Genomic DNA, 18438 nt, shown 5'->3' with positions numbered 1-18438 from the left:
GGTCATACTGATATGGGTCCCGGGATCCTGGTAGTGCTGTCAAAAAAATTGTAAAACTATCCCTGTCTCTATGCCGTCCGTATCCATGACGTGATGTAACAAGAATATTTATATCAAGGAAAGCGATACTCTTTCACACTTTGAAGATACATATTTGATATCATGAATTTAATCATTTTATTTTGTTTAAAGAGCAAACTTGTCAATACCTTAAGAAGACTATCGATAGAATTTTGGAAGAAAAAAAAAACTATTCACTGTATTGGCTAATGAGATCATCTAATCAAATGGCGCGCATTTTCTTCAGGTACGTCACACATTCTTATCGCCACATTAATGAATAGGTGGGTGTATAAGTTCGTTTTGACAGTTCTATCTGTTCAGAGTATATAGTTGCAAGATTGACCTTCACGCTCAGGGTCGTATGTATACATTAGCATAGGGTAATGCTTGTAGGAGGAATTGATATTACCGGAACACACATGTCATAACATTGGACCCGGAAGAACAATACAAATCTTGAGGCAAACTCCTAACGTTTCTCCACTTAAGCTGTCTTCTACGATTAACATGATTAAGCAGTTCAAATTGTAATTTTATCATATCTGCATAGTTGCAAAAATATTGTTTTGCTTTTTGTTTAACTGTCCGAAGTTATTATTTTGAAAATAAATTCTGTACCTTATTTTTTGACTTGGTAAAAAAAAAAAAAAAAAAAAAAAAAAAAAAAAAAAAAAAAAAAAAAAAAAAAAAAAAACACACAAGCTTAACAAGTTAATATATCACGTTTACAAGACAGGTATTAAACTTAGATAACTGACAGCTGCGTAACACATCAGACCTGAGGTACATATCTATCACAGCCTTAGACATATCAATGAATAAGGCCGTCATAATGATATTCCTGAGTGTGACAGGCCCCGATACTCTTACCTCACTGGTACATAGGAAGGAAAGATGAACGAGGCTATTATGATCGGTGAATATTAATTAATGTTTCACGGTATTAATAGTCAGATGTTGAACAGATACTATACACGTAATACCAGGTCTGGCCGGTATGGGGTCCTTTCGCCAATGTCTACTGTATGGGATTATCATCTCTGTGACTTCGTGGAATCTGTGTTTATGTAATCCACACATGGTAAGATTAGTATTGATGTTTAATTGTTTTCCATATTATCTTTGTGTTGTGTACAATTATCAACTTAGCTCTGACAGTTCAATCATTGTTCTACAAAGCCGGAAGATCTAAACCAGGTTACATTATATCTAAGTGTTTCGTTCGTGAAGCAAATATAATGAGTAGCTAATATTATATATATAATTATATCTAGAACAAAGCAATACGCTAGGGGGTACTTAGCAACTCTTTGTATTTGTTATTTACACATATATGTATATTATTTGGGACGTTTCAATCAATTATTAACAACAACGTAGTTAACAATTTAAACAATTCTGTCAATGCAGTACAGATATTTTCAATTTTCAATCAAGCAGAAAAGTATAGATCTAGTGATAAGGACTTGTGTGGTAATTAACTTGTTGATTTATATGTCTGGTTATAAATATGAGTCATTTACTGATTTGCATTGAGACGGCATATCAAACTCAGTTTAACATATATTAAATAGCAAACAGATACGGGGCTGACACATACCATAATGAAGGTTATAATGTCATTTGTTTTACTTACCGCTAGCTGTTGAATCTGTGTTCTCGCCTTGTGGTAATAATACGTGTGATATGACCTTGTACAATTGTATACTCGGGAACTACTGTAAGACACATTCAAGATATTAAAAATTCGTGATATGCGTCTAATGAAATAGTTATATTTATATCTATTTTGTATCCCTCTATTCCGTCTTTTCGTATTGCAGAGTTATCTGCACTTTTGAGCAGGTATTGATTGTTACGTCATTGGTTTGTGTGAGAAAAGTATGTCATTTTCTCAAACATCGATGACGTTACTCCCACAAACAAATGACGTAACAATCAATAACTGCTCACAAGTGCAGATAACTCTGCAATACGCAAAGACGGAATGCAAACATTCCTAGTATGTTGCTCTGCCCTATTGAATATAACACATGCACTTAAACCACTAAAAAGGAAGCTACTCTTTAAGAATACAGTTTGTCGATGCAAAGAGGAAAACAAGTCGGTTTTACTTGACCATATGGCCACTTAAAACGTTGAGAAAACTGTGGTTCTAAAAATTAAAAAAACAACGTGTTCCAAAATATATGACGAAACTCAGGGTAAGTGTGTATGTTCCTATAGATTTATAACTTTGGATGCAACAGTCGGTTTTTCCTTAAGCTAGAATATCATGTTAGCTGTAAACGGTGCGATAATAAATGCTAGCTACATAGGATAGTCCGGCAGAGTGGATTCTCTTAACTCTACTGTATATAGGTCCTGTTGTGGCTTATTATACATCCATGTTTATATTTTATACTGTGAAATCACTAGCTTTCGTGGCGTTTTTTTTAATTTCGTTGATTTCGTGGGTAGTTTTTATGTACCAATTCGTTAATCCGTGATGTAATTACAGGCTTGATATAAACCAATTCTACGTTTGAGTTGCTACTCGTAATCCACGAATTAATGTGCCAACGAAAAAGTGTTATGTCGGGAAACCACGAAATTTGGGCCACACGAAAATATATGTTGTTTTCGCTTCCCCGTTTGAACATGACGAAGCTGTATCTGTTGCCGAATGTGACAGGTGTCATCACTTGTGTGTCTTACCACCATCTTGATCTGTTCTGTGGACATATTGTCATTTGATTTTGTTCTAAACTGCACATGTGGCATTGGCTATTCTTTCCACGTTTAACAATAGAGTAACCGTCCGTTAATGTTTCAATTCCTGATTTATGATATCATTAATATTCCTTCCACATATTCTTCCACACCGACTTTCCATGGAGGATGCTTACCAACTTGGTTCCATCAGTTGTTTATTTTTATTAACAATGTGCAAAATTGCATACCGGCATTTTATTTATCTATTTATTTATTTTTAAATTATTTTATTATTCGGTACGTGTGGATGGCTACAAATTATATCATATTTAAGATACCGTCCATATAACCAATTCCGGTTTCTGTTTATGCAAAATCTCATTCAATATTGTTTATTCTATCGCTGTACATATTTCGCACGTCTAAACTGCATCAGTCAAATGTATTTGTTCTTACTTACTTTATATTTAATCAAACAAGACAATAGAATTATGTAAGATTAAATACAATAGGTGCCAGTGTGGTGACTGTCTAGAATTAATGAATGATAATTATCGCGTGAAGAATAAATCAATGTTACTTCATTTCAGAATATTTTATTGTAAAGGCCTTACATATATCAGGAAAAGCCTATACAGCCCTCTCCTAAAATATGAAAAAAGCATACATATAATAAAGCAGAAAATTATAAAAGTATTAATATGAAATTATATTATAAATTATTGAATCACATATTATTTTGAGTAATATGAAGCGGTCTCTACACAAACGGTCGGTCAATTAAACATGAACTGGAGACCAATCCAGACAATCAATGATATTTAGTTGATCCCAGTAATGGGAATGAAAATGTGTTGAATAACGAAGGTAACTGCTCAGGTCTATTAACGTTTTTGTTGACATTTTGCTATCTTCTTAATTAACACATACTACATTATATATATATATATAGATTCTTAAATGACTTTTAATTTCATATGAGAATTTATGAAACGAGTCTTAGAAGTTTTTATTTTTGCGAGCCTTGGCGAGCAAAAAATAAAACTTCGAGACGAGTATCATAAAGGCTCATATGAAATGAAAACACATTTAAGATACTTTTCATCCCATAACTCAGAAAACTTAAATTTTTATAGGTTTAAAAACAAAAATGTAGAAGGCTAAATCAAACGGAGACAGCCATTTTGTTGCACCATTCAGAATTTATGATGTCAGGTCATTGTCCATATTATGACGTCTCCATTGATTTCTGACTGGCACAGTCAATGCAAAACGCTACAGGGTATATTACACTAGTGACATATGTAAAGATATCACACAGCCGAATTCACTGGATAAACATATATATGAGGTCATTTGCTATCTCTACAGTTTTATAGTATTGTCTTCAGTCAGTAAAGTGCCCTCCGTTGCCGTTATTTTGTTAGCCTCATTTCCTGAAATCCCTTCAGTTGCTGTTGTTTTGTTTACTTCATTTCCTAATGGTCCCTCAGTTGCTGCTGTTTTGTTAACTTCATTTCCTAATGGCCGTAAGTTGCCCTTGTTTTGTTAATCTCATTTCCTGATGATTTCCTAATGGTCCCTCAGTTGCCGTTGTTTTGTTCACTTCATTTCCTGATGTCCCCACAGTTGCTGTTGTTTTGTTAACTTCATTTCCTAATGGCCGTAAGTTGCCCTTGTTTTGTTAACTTCATTTCCTGATGTCCCCACAGTTGTCGTTGTTTTGTTAACTTCATTTCCTGATGTCCCCACAGTTGCCGTTGTTTTGTTAACTTCATTTCCTAATGGTCTCAAAGTTGCTGTTGTTTTGTTAATCTTATTTCCTAATGTCCCTTCAGTAGCCGTTGTTTTGTTAACCTTATTTCATGAGGTCACCTCAGTTGCTGTTGTTTTGTTAATCTCATTTCCTGATGTCCCCTCAGTTGCCGTTGTGTTGTTAACCTCATTTCCTAATGGTCCCTCAGTCGCCGTTGTTTTGTTAATTTCATTTCCTGATGTCCCCTCAGTAGCCGTTGTTTTGTAACCTCATTTCTTGATGTCCCCTCAGTTGCCATTTTGTTGTCTCTTCGGCTCCTGACGTCTTTTGCATCGGCTAATTGTTTATTTTGATTTTTTTCTTTTGATGACGCTTTTTCGTTTATTTACTTTTATGAAAATACTAAAGATAGGATCAGAAGTGAATACTACAAATATAATAATATCTTATAGGTTCTTTCAGTTGGATATAAAGATAGTGGTGAACCTTTGCAAGCTTTGCCATCTGGTTTGTAAATTCAATCGTGTTTATGATTTAACTTTTTAATATGATAAGAAGAGAACAAAACAAAACAATCCAGTAAATTGTAAATCTTTCTGTATTATTAGCCTAATGCGTCTCCAAACAATGTGAGCCAGCTGTTTCAAATATGCTGTAAAAGCTGCAAAAAATGATAGATTTTACAAACTCTCTCTCTCTCTCTCTCTCTCTCTCTCTCTCTCTCTCTCTCTCTCTCTCTCTCTCTCTCTCTCTATACGAAATGTAACTTATGATAAAAACTGAACGTGTTGTTGGTATAATCATCTGGCACACGCGAGGTATTGTGCTTGCTTCAGTCTTAAAAGCATGTGCAATCAAACCTGCATTCTGAGACCCGTTTCGGTGAGTTAATTAAGCGATACCACCGATGATCTGTTGTTACATGCTTAGTGAACACAACTACGATTGCGAGTTTGATTATTAATATCTTAATATATTTTGATATGAACACGTAATAAAAGAAACAAAATCACAAAATGACGGAACAAGCAGTTACATATCCTTAACGAATTGTTGGTCAGTTATATGTAGAAACTCGATTTGGAAAACACATTAATAAAAAGCGAATCAATATTTTAGGAAGACGACATTCAAAAAGTTCTGGAATCAAAAATGGTCCATAAGAAAACAGCAAACAAGAATATTCATAAACTTCGTTCATATTTAATAGTTGAATGCTTTATTTACCTGACTGTTACGCATTGGACACCTAACGTTAAGAATACGTGGCGTTACACGTGACTACTGAAGTCATTAATAGAGCACATGTGGCGTCTCGTGAGTACCGCTTAGTTAAATTATCAATGCGTCAAGCTGGATCAATCTCTGTCAGTCAAATAAGTTGTATGAAGTTATGTATTTCATAATTCGATTACGCATAATTTAATTTCGATTATTTATTGACTACCATTTACAGGTGACATAAATTAGCATACGAATAGTCCTATTCCGAATAATGATATCGACTAAGCTATAGATATGGGGTTTGCACAACGTTAAATGTAACCTCTTCATAGAACATACCTAAAATAAATGAAAATAATTTTGTTCTTAAAAATACTGACACGATTTCTAAAATAAGACCTCGGCCGAGTCCTAAATGAACGAAATCGTCATATAGTGTTGTAAAAATGTTTGTTATATTTGGTTTTCTGCATCGACAAACTGAATGCTTAAATTCCGTATGTCGTATTTAAGTGATGGTTTTGCGTAACAATTGTTTGACTCTGCTATTTGACTATCAGTTCTTCATGTTGCACGTAGCATTGCATGTTGATTTAAATCCGGCTCGGTTTCCAAAATATACCTTTCTGTTAATGAATAATATGTATTTTAATTTGTAATTATGTCTCTTGACGCTGTAGTATTCTTTTATATATTGCAGAGGTTGCATAGCCGACCAGCAGAAACCCAGTCCCAACCCCGTGTAACCAGCACTAATCAGCAAGGAGGGGGACAGCAACTAAACGCCTTAGATGTAATCGAGTTGTTGAAAGCAAAAAACCTCGTCCGTGATACGTCTGTGACAAAAACCTTACCATCTATATCAAACTTCGACCCAACGCAATTAGAAAATAGACTATTTAACCATCCTATGTTGGCGGATGCAGCGTCGCCTAGTGGTGAACAAATGTCACTGACCCGTGATGCTAATTCACAAGCACAAAACCATGTTTCTGACCCTAGGTCTGGGTTTGATACAGTTGTGTCAGGTAACCATGCTCAACATGCAATGTCATTTCAGAGGGCCGACCCAAAACAGGTGAATCCACAACTGCAAGCCAATCAGCAACAACATAATCAGTCCGGTCACCAACAACAGCAACAACATAATCAGCCCGGTCACCAACAACAGCAACAACATAATCAGCAACCGGAAAATCCGTCTCATATCAATCTGCAACAACAGTTTCCTAGTTTATGGCAACAGCAACACGTTTTCCAAAATCAAGGACCAAAGCATAATGTTCAGCAGTTTCAGCAACATCGGTTACGCAAGCCGCTTCAACCTAGTCAGCATTCAAATCATCACAGTCGACACGGTCAATGGTTACAACAGCAACAAACAAACAATGCACAGCAGCATCACCACGAGCATCAACAGCACGAAGAGAAAAAACAACAGAGTAATCAGAACGTGAATCTACTGCAGCAACATCAATCTCTGCAGGTACAAAACCAGCACCAGCAGCATCAACCGCAGAAAAATAAACAGCAGATGCCACAGCAAGCAAATCAGCATATAACACATGCAGCAAACCAGCAGATACCCCAGCAATCAGGCCAGCAGATACCACAGCAAGCAAACCAGCATATAACACATGCAGCAAACCAGCAGATATCCCAGCAAGCAAACCAGCAGATAACGCAGACAGCGAGCCAGCAGCAGATGCAACATAGCCACGCGATGCAACAACAGCAAGCAGAACAAGTAAAACATCATAATCAACAACCTTTTAACCCACAACAAAAACAACAGCAGCAAGAATATAAGAACCAACAGATTCACATCCAGCTTCATCAGCAGCAAACCGCTGAAGGAATTGTGCCTCAGAATCACGTCAGTACCGGTGCAGTGAAGCGTGGTAAAATACGACTGCATCCACAAGTAGATCGTAAATTTATTGGCAACGCTATGGCACACTCAATGCGAAATCATGGAACGCCAAACCTTCTACAGCAGCAGTTTCAGTTTACTTCAGGCGATCGGTTTCAAACTCAACAGTTTACACAACCAACAGTTACCAACCCAGCATCGTCTAGTCCTTTCACACAACAGCCGATCGATTTTCAACGTGTGCACAACTTCCCAACCCAAAACCAAATTCCTTCAAGTACATTTGTAAATACAGTACCTCCAGTCCATCATACTGGAAAGCAAAGCCACGTGAATCCAACCAAACCAGCAGTTAATCTACAATCACCGAGTCCTTTGCCATCACCGATTTTACGTGAGTTTGTGGAACAACCCCTTGTTGCACAACCTTTTCAAAATGGAGATAGCGTAAACTCCCAATCTAATATACAGACATTACGATCACACAGTGTTGTAATGAATGAACATGTCAATTCAATGCCGCACGTCCAGACGTCCTTTGAAAGAAGGAGCAGCAACATGGAACAAGGTTTTCATCAACAGCCACAGAGCCCAGGTCAGTCAGCCATGGATGTCCATTTATCTATGGTTCAAAAAGGAGCATCTGACCCAACAGCACATACTGGTAAAGGAGGCGCACAATTAACAATGTCTGAAACATTTCAATCTAGTACTGCAAATAAAGGTTCAATGACGTCTACATCTAGTCACCTGCAGGCAGAGAGACGAGCTGCGCCGGGATTTATCGAACCAAGTAATACATTTCAACCGCAGACTGGATCCCCACCAAAACAACTTGCTGGACAGACAACACTACCGGCATTACTTAAACCGGTGTATCTGGAGCCACAGGTTAAATCTCCACCTGTAGCCACCGTCGCAGGCAATACCAACACACAGGACTTGTCCGTTCTACAACAGATGGTTGCTTCTAGCTTTCCTACAGCTAACACTCTGGACCCAGCAAACATCGCCTATCAAGCGCCACATGGAGCACCTATCGAACAGAACAACGGGCTAGCAGCAACTACTGGTACACTTCAACCAATACATGCCAGCCAATCAAAAGCTAACAATCATGGCCTGCACAACGTTATGCAAAGCATCAAAGATATCGGGAAGCTGCAACCGGTTTTAGCGAGCCAGCCAAATTCACAAAATAATGCTTGGATATCAAATACCAATAACCAAGGCACTGGTACTCAACACTCTATTTCGAATTTAAAAGCAAGTGGGGAGCTTCAGCCTGTCTTTGTTAACCGACAAAACCCTAATAATAATCAAAACCAGCAACCTATTTTGTTTTCCAGTCCAACTGCTACAGCCGTGTCCAGCCAATGGCAGGAATTGACATCGCAATTGTCGTCTACGGGACAGCATGGATTTAACACTGGTGCAGCTGGAACTACAACTGGACAAGTACAAACACAAGTGTCTAGCAGTGGAGTGTCCCCTAGTAAACCCGATCCAGCGCAAGCCTTATATGACACCATGTTTAGTACACAAAACCAGAGAAACAAAATCGAATTCCAGTCTACGTCAACGGGAGGAAAGATACCTAATGGACCTAATCCAGTATTAACTCTGCAACATTTAAACGAGCCTGTGAGAGCAATATCTCCAAAAACTAAAGATACTTTAAACTCAAACAACATTGCTTCTACCACGGTGCAGTTATCTACCTCTTCGTCCTCACAAAATGGTCAGCATCAGTCCCACATGCTACCAGCTGCCAGCCACGCGCCTACCTCAACCCGACAGCATGCTAACTCTGGAGGACAACCACAGGCCATGGTCCGCGCAGTTACAGTAAACAGACAGAGCAGTAACACTGGCCAATCAAACACGGTTGGGTCTATTTTCCCAGCAGCAGGAGAGCCATCCAATAATAATTTCGGACAAGCATTGGGTGTGGGATCGGAAGCGTATCTAGGAGGTCCTAACAACCAGGAACATCGCTCTTTATCTTCGTCTACAGTTAGTATCATCATTAAACCACAGAGTACAATAGGTCAATCAACGGCATCCAATTCTCAAACCAACGGCCGTATGGCATTCAACAAACAAACCCAATCTAGTAACCCTATTGTTCAGGGAACAGATACAACCCAGGTTCGGAATATTCAGAATGCGAATTTAAACCAACACAGCCAGACATTTGGTCCCGTACATATGTCAGGAGGTGGTCATACGATGACGAATGGTCAGGAAGGTCAACAAATTATAAGTCAAAATGAAATCAGTAACCAAGGTCTACAGACAACCAATCATCAGGTTCAACAATCAAGTAATAAGCATCAGGGCAAGCAAACAATAAATAACCAAGATCTGCAGACATTCAATAGTAATGGCCAGCATATAATGTCTATCCAAGGTCCGCAAATACAAAGCCAAATGACAAACAGCAATAACGGACAGCCTGCCCAACAGGCTATTTTAAATGAAATAATTGCTCAACAAGCAAATAATCAACAAATGGGCAGTCTCCAACTGAATAACGCACAGACAATGAACAGTCATTTACAAACCAATCAACACATCAATGGTCAACAGCTGAACACCCAACAGGCCGTGAACAACCAATTAAACAGCAATCAAATGAACATCCAACAGGCCGTGAACAACCAATTAGACAACAATCAAATGAACACCCAGCAGGCAGTGAACAACCAATTAAACAACAATCAAATGAACACCCAGCAGGCCGTGAACAACCAATTAGACAACAATCAAATGAACACCCAACAGGCTGTGAACACCCAATTAAACAACAATCAAATGAACACACAGCAGGCCATGAACAACCAATTAAACAGCAATCAAATGAACACACAGCAGGCCATGAACAACCAATTAAACAATCAACAAATGAACATCCAACAGGCCGTGAACAACCAATTAGACAACAATCAAATGAACACACAGCAGACCATGAACAACCAATTAAACAACAATCAAATGAACACACAGCAGGCCGTGAACATCCAATTAAACAACAATCAAATGAACACACAGCAGGCAGTGAACAACCAATTAAACAACAATCAAATGAGCGCACAGCAGGTCGTGAACAACCCATTAGAAAACAATCAAATGAACACCCAGCAGGCAGTGAACAACCAATTAAACAGCGACCAAATCATGAATAATCAGCAACAAAATAATCAGTGGACCGTAAACAGTCAACAACTGAACAATAATGAACAAATAAATGGTCAACAGACCATGAACAACCAGCAGATCATAAGTAATCAAGACGTGAACAATCAGCCAATGGTAAATAGTCCGTCAGGACGACATGTATCAGCGGTCGGTACAACCACAGGCTCCGAGGTAACATCTGCTCAAAGCCAATCGTTACAGCCAGGCTTAATACACACAGCGACTGAAGTCCAGCCGAGCCAGGTAGCGAATAATCAATTTACAAGAACACAGAGAAATACCGGTATTAGAAACTCTAAACAGGTTGGTCTAAAAGGACCGATAGATCCGGTTGCTAAGGCAAAAATGCAGGCAAACATAAAAAGGTTGTTAAATGCCGGTTATGAGCCTGAGGAAATTCTAGAAATATATAGAGTGGAATTAGGCTAGTTGAAGGGTATAATAATATTTTGTTTTTGAAATATTTTGTATTTCAATCCAGCGTCTTCACGAAATGTGTCTGGATATCCTGATGCAGTGTACATTTGTTATTGAATACAAAACATGTTATTTGATATTTATCAAACGCGAGGCTAACATAGAATTTTTAAATGTTAATGGCTTTTACCTGTATATATTATCAATTTAAGCGAGTTAATGATCCACGGTAAACAAAAATGCTGAGGTAAACAGATACAAAAATTCCCAATATAGCCTTGTCCCAAACTTTGATTTTCACATGTTCATCGTAGATCTGTTTCTGACCACACTGTTGTATTTAAACAATGAAAGGGTCAGTTGGAAATGAATGGCAATTGAACGACCATATGAATGGTGCTAAGTAACTATCACATTACTACAATGAGTCGCATCACGTGACTATTGTGTTACTTATAATCAGTGTTATACATGCTTTTATTGGCTTATTACGTCATGTTATCACGTCTTTGGTCATAACAGAGCTACCAAAAAGGCATGACGCATTTAATCAAAATAATATATACATGAATTAATATAATGCGTTTTGAAAATTAACGATGACCATTGAAAACATATTTCGCAATTAACCGGAAACTGTGCTGGTAAATTGAAAAACAGGATTTTGATTGTGTTTCCATTTCGGATTTTTTTGTGATTTCAATGTCGTCAACTTTTCGCGATGATTTAATTTCAACAAGTTCAAAAATAGATTCATTCCTAATATGAATCGTCAATTGTAGGGACTATTTCGCCTTAACACCACCAGTGCGTGATTTAAATAGCGTATCCTTGCCGGTAAACCTCCTTGTTTACATAATGCGTTGTAAATATAGTTTCACTTTGTGATAAACATATTATATATGTATAGAGTTCACATTGTAATATATGCATAACGTCCCATTGGGTATATTTATAATATCCGTTTAAAGTGTTTTATCATATTATTTGTTAATGACAACGTTGTATAATAAACTGACAAATAAATAACGATAAATAACGTTGTTTTATGTATTTATTTAATGAATCTCAGGGGTGTTTTAATACAGCTTGTGCGTGCCCTGGCGTCTTTTGATTCAGACAGTACATATTAAATGTTGAATGTGTGTTTGATTGGTTAAAGTAGCAATTTACCAAAAATGCGAAATCTGTTTAAGATACGGATTAGACTATTTTGCCTTTAACTCCTGAAGAAAATAAAAATTATATTCATTCAACATTATCACAAACATTTTCAGATTTATTGCCATTGTCTTTACAAAATATGACCTGATTTTCATTAAAGATCTGTGTATTTAAACAAGTATGCGGTTCCTATTGATGTTGCTGCCTCGTATTTGTATATAGAGAACAATGGTCGGTCCTAGTTTTGTTATTTAGTTTTCTTTTTTCTTTTTGTTATGGTATCTCTTCAGTTGTTAGTTTCGGTATTTTGTATTTACGTCGTGTTTTGATGTGGTATTATTTGCTTTTTAACGCTTTGATGAATTACTCCAAACGAGTCTAGCGCACTGTGCATTATATTTCAGTGAATTAAAAAATATACAATATTTTTATCAAATGTATTACTACTTCAGTGAAAATGAAAATCGATTTTTATTAGATATTGATCTCTTTATGTTTTATATGTAGATAACATATGGATTATGTTTCTAATTTACCTTAGATATATGGTATAATATAGACGGTATGTTAAGGAAACATTGTCTGTCGCTGTGTATTGATGATGTGGTATCCTTTCAGGTGACCTTAGACATATAAGCTGTTCTGCGGTAAAGTTCAGAACGACATATTTCTTCTATTGTTTATTGTGAAGCTGGGGACGGTATGTAGGTAAACACCATGCAACATGACAGGAAGGAATGTTTTCTATAATTTAACTGACAGGAACGCCCATCGTGAGATTTATATCTCGATTACCATTGTCAGGCCCTACCTGATAACTACACTACCACGTGTATAACGAAGATGTCAATTAAAAACAGCCAAGTGCTGATTTACACTATAAAATACATTTCAATTACATGTCTTAACCTGGATTATATTTGGTCTGTATATAGATACATGTTAAGAATGATAAATTCACACTTACATATGTATTTACGCAGTTGATGTTTTGTTCGATAAATAATTGAGGTATACCTATCTTTCAAATCAATCAATAGAGATATAGCTTTTATGAAATTTACTTTCAAACAGCTAATATTCTAAACGTTCTGTAAGCATTGTTCGTTTTCCAGTTTCACAGTATTTGATAACAATCAAGATAGACAGCAATGAAGATTATTTATGTATATTCAATGTACCTTAATAATATAAAAACCTATCGCTTCGAATGCTAACTGTTTCCTAAATTCAATTTGCTTGTTACGATTTTCAATTTATAAATTGTTTCGATTTGACAGCAATTATGAAACAGTTAATTTCACCCTATACTAATTACTCATGTTGGCACGGATGATAGCGTGCTATGGTCTTAATATGAAAGGAAACCGGAGCACCCGAAGAAAACCCGAGGTTCGTGAAGGTGACCCCATACCACGCCCGATCTGGGAATGTAACACCGGTCGACTTGTAGAAAGGCGAATGCTTAATCCAATGTATAACCCGACCACAAAATTTCAATTCACAACGATACGGTCGGTTTGATTTTTTCCGGAATACCTTTTCGTTTATTTCGTCCTCGCAACAGATTTAGTCATATGGGGACATCAGATCAGATTTTGGGTTTTCAAAGTAGGGCGTAGTAAGAACGTCCATTCTCTCCTGAACTTGCAGACGGCCTCTTGAATATTCATTTATGTAGAACATCTCGGTTCGGATTGTGAAGATGTTCATTTCCTCAATACAATGACTTATAACTCATTCTTTAAAATATTGGACTATATGAACGTTTGTGCTCATCAGATTGTGTTAGTGTCAATTCTAAAGAACAAATTTATAAGAAAAAAGACAAAAGGCTAACAAAACATAGATCAATATTAATCTTATCGATGTAAACTATAATCTGAATAGAACGTTGTTGACATCCCTCTCAATATCATAAGGTGTACAAAATTTCATTAACGAATACTATAGAATTAAAAAAAAAATGGGTTCTTAAAAATAGTAATTTGATGAACTAACATCAAACTTAAATATGCAAGAGACAGCATGATAATATAATATCCTTATCAGTTTTGTAGAACAAAAACAATATCTTTATAACAGACGTTTGTTTGCTGACGTTATCTCTAATGGTCCTCATTTTAAAATTTACACTTATCAGAACAGACTTTTATTCACGAATATATTTCCAGCCACCAGGTGAGCATTAATTAGAATTGAACTGTACAACGCCCCGTGTCAATCTGTCAATTCATCACCTGTAAACGCCTACGGCGGTCCATTAATATCTCCGATCTGGAGATAATACGTTACTGATGAAATCAAGGTGAACATTTCTGACCATGTGAATGTTAATGTTAAGATGAAGACATCCTTACCAAGCCGATATATAAACAAACAATTATTGTTTTTATCACACAAGTACGGATGTACGACAGACTGTTTGACCTCAATGTTTAAATATACCTCCTGTTTACACTCTAGCATATTAATGAGATGATAAGGGAAATAGTAAAATACAGAAGCTTTTATAGATGAGAGCATTTTATGGATTTTTTCAGAAAACTCAACCACTATTTTACCAAGTCTTAAGTCTTTTAAGAAGGAATACCTGCAGAAACTGTTTTAGATGTGACGAATAGCTTTATAGTTAACTTGTCAGGATCTGCATATGTGATATTGTTATTATATAGTTATACTGTACATTTCATTGTTTGTATCATGTCCATTGGAACTTGTGTATTACAGGGCCAAATTGTTAATTGCAAAAGTGAATATGTCAATCTAAATATGTAATCCTGTCTAAATGAAAGATTTTATTATCATTATTATTAAATTTCAAAGTTCATACATAGGACCAATGACAATCAGGTCACACTTCCACACTATACTTTGATAGCCTTTCAGAGGTGGTCAGCCTCTTTGTCATCACATTAAACTTAAAGCAATTACCTAACGCCAAGTATTAATGATAATAATAATTCGAGGTTCTTATATACCGCTTTAGCACAACCTAGTTCGTCTCAAAGCGGTTCACAAATTATTATCCGTGGTTATAGAGCCTTTGCAATCAGACAAAACTTTTCTCAACTCCCTGGGGAGCATACAAATGCAAAGGTCCTGTAACCTAGGATAATAATTTGTGAACCTCTTTGAGGCGACCTACGAATTAGGTTAAGATAAAACGGTATAAAAGAACCTCAGATTATATATTATTATCATTTTATTCTTTATTATCATATTCTTCGGGGGAAAAAAATCTAAAAATCGAGTGATACTCTATAAGAAATAAAGAAAATCCAAAACTGTCCGACTTGTTTAAACCATCTTTTCTAACAGATAATACAAGCTCAGCATAAATCAACTACATGTAGCAACTATCAAATATGGCAATCCGATAACACGATAGGTGATTGACCGATCGTTGAGAGTGCGAAAGGTGCAATAAATACACATGTTTGTAAAATTCAAAATGTCAATCGTATCGGATGATTTAATAAAACGTGTAGGGACAATTTGTATACATTGAATAAGTAAATGTCTATATTTGAAGTAAATATGGTTCATACTTTGTTAAAATTAATGGAAACATGCTACTGTAGATCAAATCGAAAAATTTGCCTATGATGTTAATCCTAGAAATGTATAACCTAAAGACAAAAATCATATAACTAGTACGCCCAATGTTAGTAATAACAGGTAAACTCTGGAAACTGTTGTGTCAGTAGATTGACATGGGAAATGGCAGACTACGTTACGCTGTACACAACTTGTGCGGATTAAAGCAAACCGTGCGCCCAAACTTTAAATTAAAACGATGATGAATCAACTTTGTTTTTATAAATTGATACTTATAACTGGGGGATCGTCTCAATGATGTCACCATCCGTCTATGCAATACCCAATAGTGTTGTTCGAACATTTTTCTCTTTTTTTAGTTTTTAATTTCATTTAAAACCCAAGCAAAACATTTTGTATTCAACCTTCATTTATTTAATTAATTTTGAACAAAAGGGCAACATTACAATACTTTTTTGTTACTGTATATAATTTTAAACTTTCAGATTAACGATTTTTGTAATATGCAAATCTGATGTTTTAGAAATTTAAACAATGTAAGGGTAAAGTAAATAACCGGAGAAGTAACAGTATGGAGGGTAAAGTAGATCTCCGCTGTCGTGGTTAGTGTTAGTTGATAGCCAGACGGTATCAGACACGGCCAACTGTACGATAGCTGTGGAGGAGGCGCTCTCACTGCGGCCTGTGTCCTCATCTCCTATGTAGGCACGTCCAAACAAGTTTCCATTTTTCAAAAAATCCAATTCTAACGATTTACCTTTAATGTTAACAATATTTGTATGGAAAACATACAGACCGGGTACAGAGCATGTAAACACCCCGGTGTTAGCGTTGTAATCATTTCCCAGGCTAAGGTCAATTCTGTTGAATTTGATGGTTTTATAATCTCCAAGTATCCCTATTGTGTGATCCAAAACGGCTTGGAACGCCACTTGTGGTTGAACATCTATCAACAGAAAATTGAATTTTCATAAACCCAATGTGTATATTTCTTGATAATTTTATGATAGTAGTATTATTTGTTAATTTACGAATTTCAATTACAAAACTGTGACATAATCAGCAAAATCTTGCAAAAGTAATGATATAATAATAATATTATCAACCAACTTTTATTTATATAGAAGTGGTGACAGCAGAGGAAATGTAAACATTCCTATAGTCAGGATTAAATCTGTGTAAAATCTATGTTATGAGCGAAGTCCGAAATAAGAACAGAAGGCTGTGTAGATAGATTTTCTCTGGAAATAGAAATTGATTATAATCTACTATTCAATAAAAGGCCGAAATAAAGATAAACATATGAGCAAATATTCAGATTCACATTATAGTCAATACACTGACTTACTTGACGTAGATACTCGGTAACTTCTCGTATCGTCTGATAAAAGACTAGGTCGGTTGGTAATCATTTTGGTATCGTTTCTGTCGCCCTCATCGCTAGGGTCTCCATGGTTAAGCACTTCAATAGCCGATTTCAATGAGATCAGTCCAGATTTCAGTAAGGCATTTTCTTTGTCCAATGATTCAAATTTCGATTGATACTTTGCCTCGAGAGCTGATAAGTGGTTTGCCATGTATTCCTCGACTAATTCATTTATGTATTGTGCTGTGATTGTTTGTCCTACATCGGCAGATAGGGAGTTACCAGACACAGATAAGAAACATAAGGTCACAAAAAGTAACTGCAGAGACATGGTCGTCTGGTTGTCTGTAGCGGACTGGGATATTACCTGTGAATACTTCTGATACCCACTTATAAGCCAGTGCAGCACGCAGGACTTAAGCTGGCGCGCATTAATACACTAATCGATAGTAAGAATACTTTTCTGTGCATTGTTTTTCATGAAAGTAGAGGTACATGTGTTGGAAATAAAACTGATATAATCAAATGATTCATTTAATTTGCATCGTCCGTCAAAACCAAATATATTTATTTATAACAGCGTTATAAAAATGCGTCATTTATCGGAACTATTTCCTTAACTGTTTTGTATAAATCCGCGGGGTACCACGATAGCGTCGCTGCTGTTCCATTTGTCTGCCGAACCTATACGGTAACGTTTAATGTCCACTCTTGGTTGACCTACTATTTGCTCAGAATAAAAAATACCAAATGTACGCAGTCTGAAAAACATATCTTTGATAGGGATGAAAGGATCAAAGGATTAAAATGTCGTTGAGTTTGTCCTGTCAAATGTTAAAGTTCTGTAGAAGACGGTTATCTTGCGTAGCTCCATCACCCACATAGCTTTTAATGAACTCACCACAAAGGCATTTAAATATTTTGATAAACGAATCAACTCTTAATGGTAGTAACGGCTGGGAGTTTGTGTGGTGCGGATATAGACCTTTACCTTAACATCATACGTCTTGTCGATTTTCACCAAAACACTAGGCCTCTCCTGCGTATGCCCTATAAGATAAGAATCTACGGTCACCCATGAAGGTTTCTAAATCCTCGATTAAATGTATATCACTGTTT

The 18438-nt window shown here is 36.3% G+C and overlaps 2 protein-coding genes across 2 annotated transcripts; one reads left to right on the top strand and one right to left on the bottom strand.

The window, feature by feature from the left end:
• Positions 1 to 910: 910 nt before the first annotated feature.
• Positions 911 to 12456, top strand: LOC110442101 (putative mediator of RNA polymerase II transcription subunit 26). The gene is made up of 2 exons (XM_021485539.1): positions 911 to 1144; positions 6438 to 12456. The coding sequence occupies exons 1-2, from the start codon at positions 1061 to 1063 to the stop codon at positions 11238 to 11240; spliced, it is 4887 nt and encodes a 1628-aa protein (XP_021341214.1). The 5' UTR covers positions 911 to 1060; the 3' UTR covers positions 11241 to 12456.
• A 3911-nt stretch (positions 12457 to 16367) lies between these two features.
• LOC110442093 (C1q-related factor-like) lies at positions 16368 to 17667 on the bottom strand. The gene is made up of 2 exons (XM_021485530.1): positions 17302 to 17667; positions 16368 to 16899 (listed from the first exon to the last, which is right to left on the bottom strand). The coding sequence occupies exons 1-2, from the start codon at positions 17648 to 17650 to the stop codon at positions 16481 to 16483; spliced, it is 768 nt and encodes a 255-aa protein (XP_021341205.1). The 5' UTR covers positions 17651 to 17667; the 3' UTR covers positions 16368 to 16480.
• Between the last annotated feature and the right edge of the window lie 771 nt (positions 17668 to 18438).

Source organism: Mizuhopecten yessoensis, unplaced genomic scaffold (assembly GCF_002113885.1).
Source record: "Mizuhopecten yessoensis strain PY_sf001 unplaced genomic scaffold, ASM211388v2 scaffold716207, whole genome shotgun sequence".
Classification (NCBI taxonomy): domain Eukaryota; kingdom Metazoa; phylum Mollusca; class Bivalvia; order Pectinida; family Pectinidae; genus Mizuhopecten; species Mizuhopecten yessoensis.
The sequence above is the reverse complement of the archived record's forward strand: the minus strand, read 5'-3'. Positions and strand labels throughout refer to the sequence as shown.

Excerpts from the sequence above, each read along its gene's own strand:
- LOC110442101 (XM_021485539.1), top strand. The coding sequence starts at position 1,061 with ATGGGGTCCTTTCGCCAATGTCTACTGTATGGGATTATCATCTCTGTG. Across the intron at positions 1,145-6,437 it reads GTTTATGTAATCCACACATG|AGGTTGCATAGCCGACCAGC; the intron begins GTAAGATTAGTA and ends TATATATTGCAG.
- LOC110442093 (XM_021485530.1), bottom strand. The coding sequence starts at position 17,650 with ATGTCTCTGCAGTTACTTTTTGTGACCTTATGTTTCTTATCTGTGTCT. Across the intron at positions 16,900-17,301 it reads TTACCGAGTATCTACGTCAA|ATGTTCAACCACAAGTGGCG; the intron begins GTAAGTCAGTGT and ends TTCTGTTGATAG.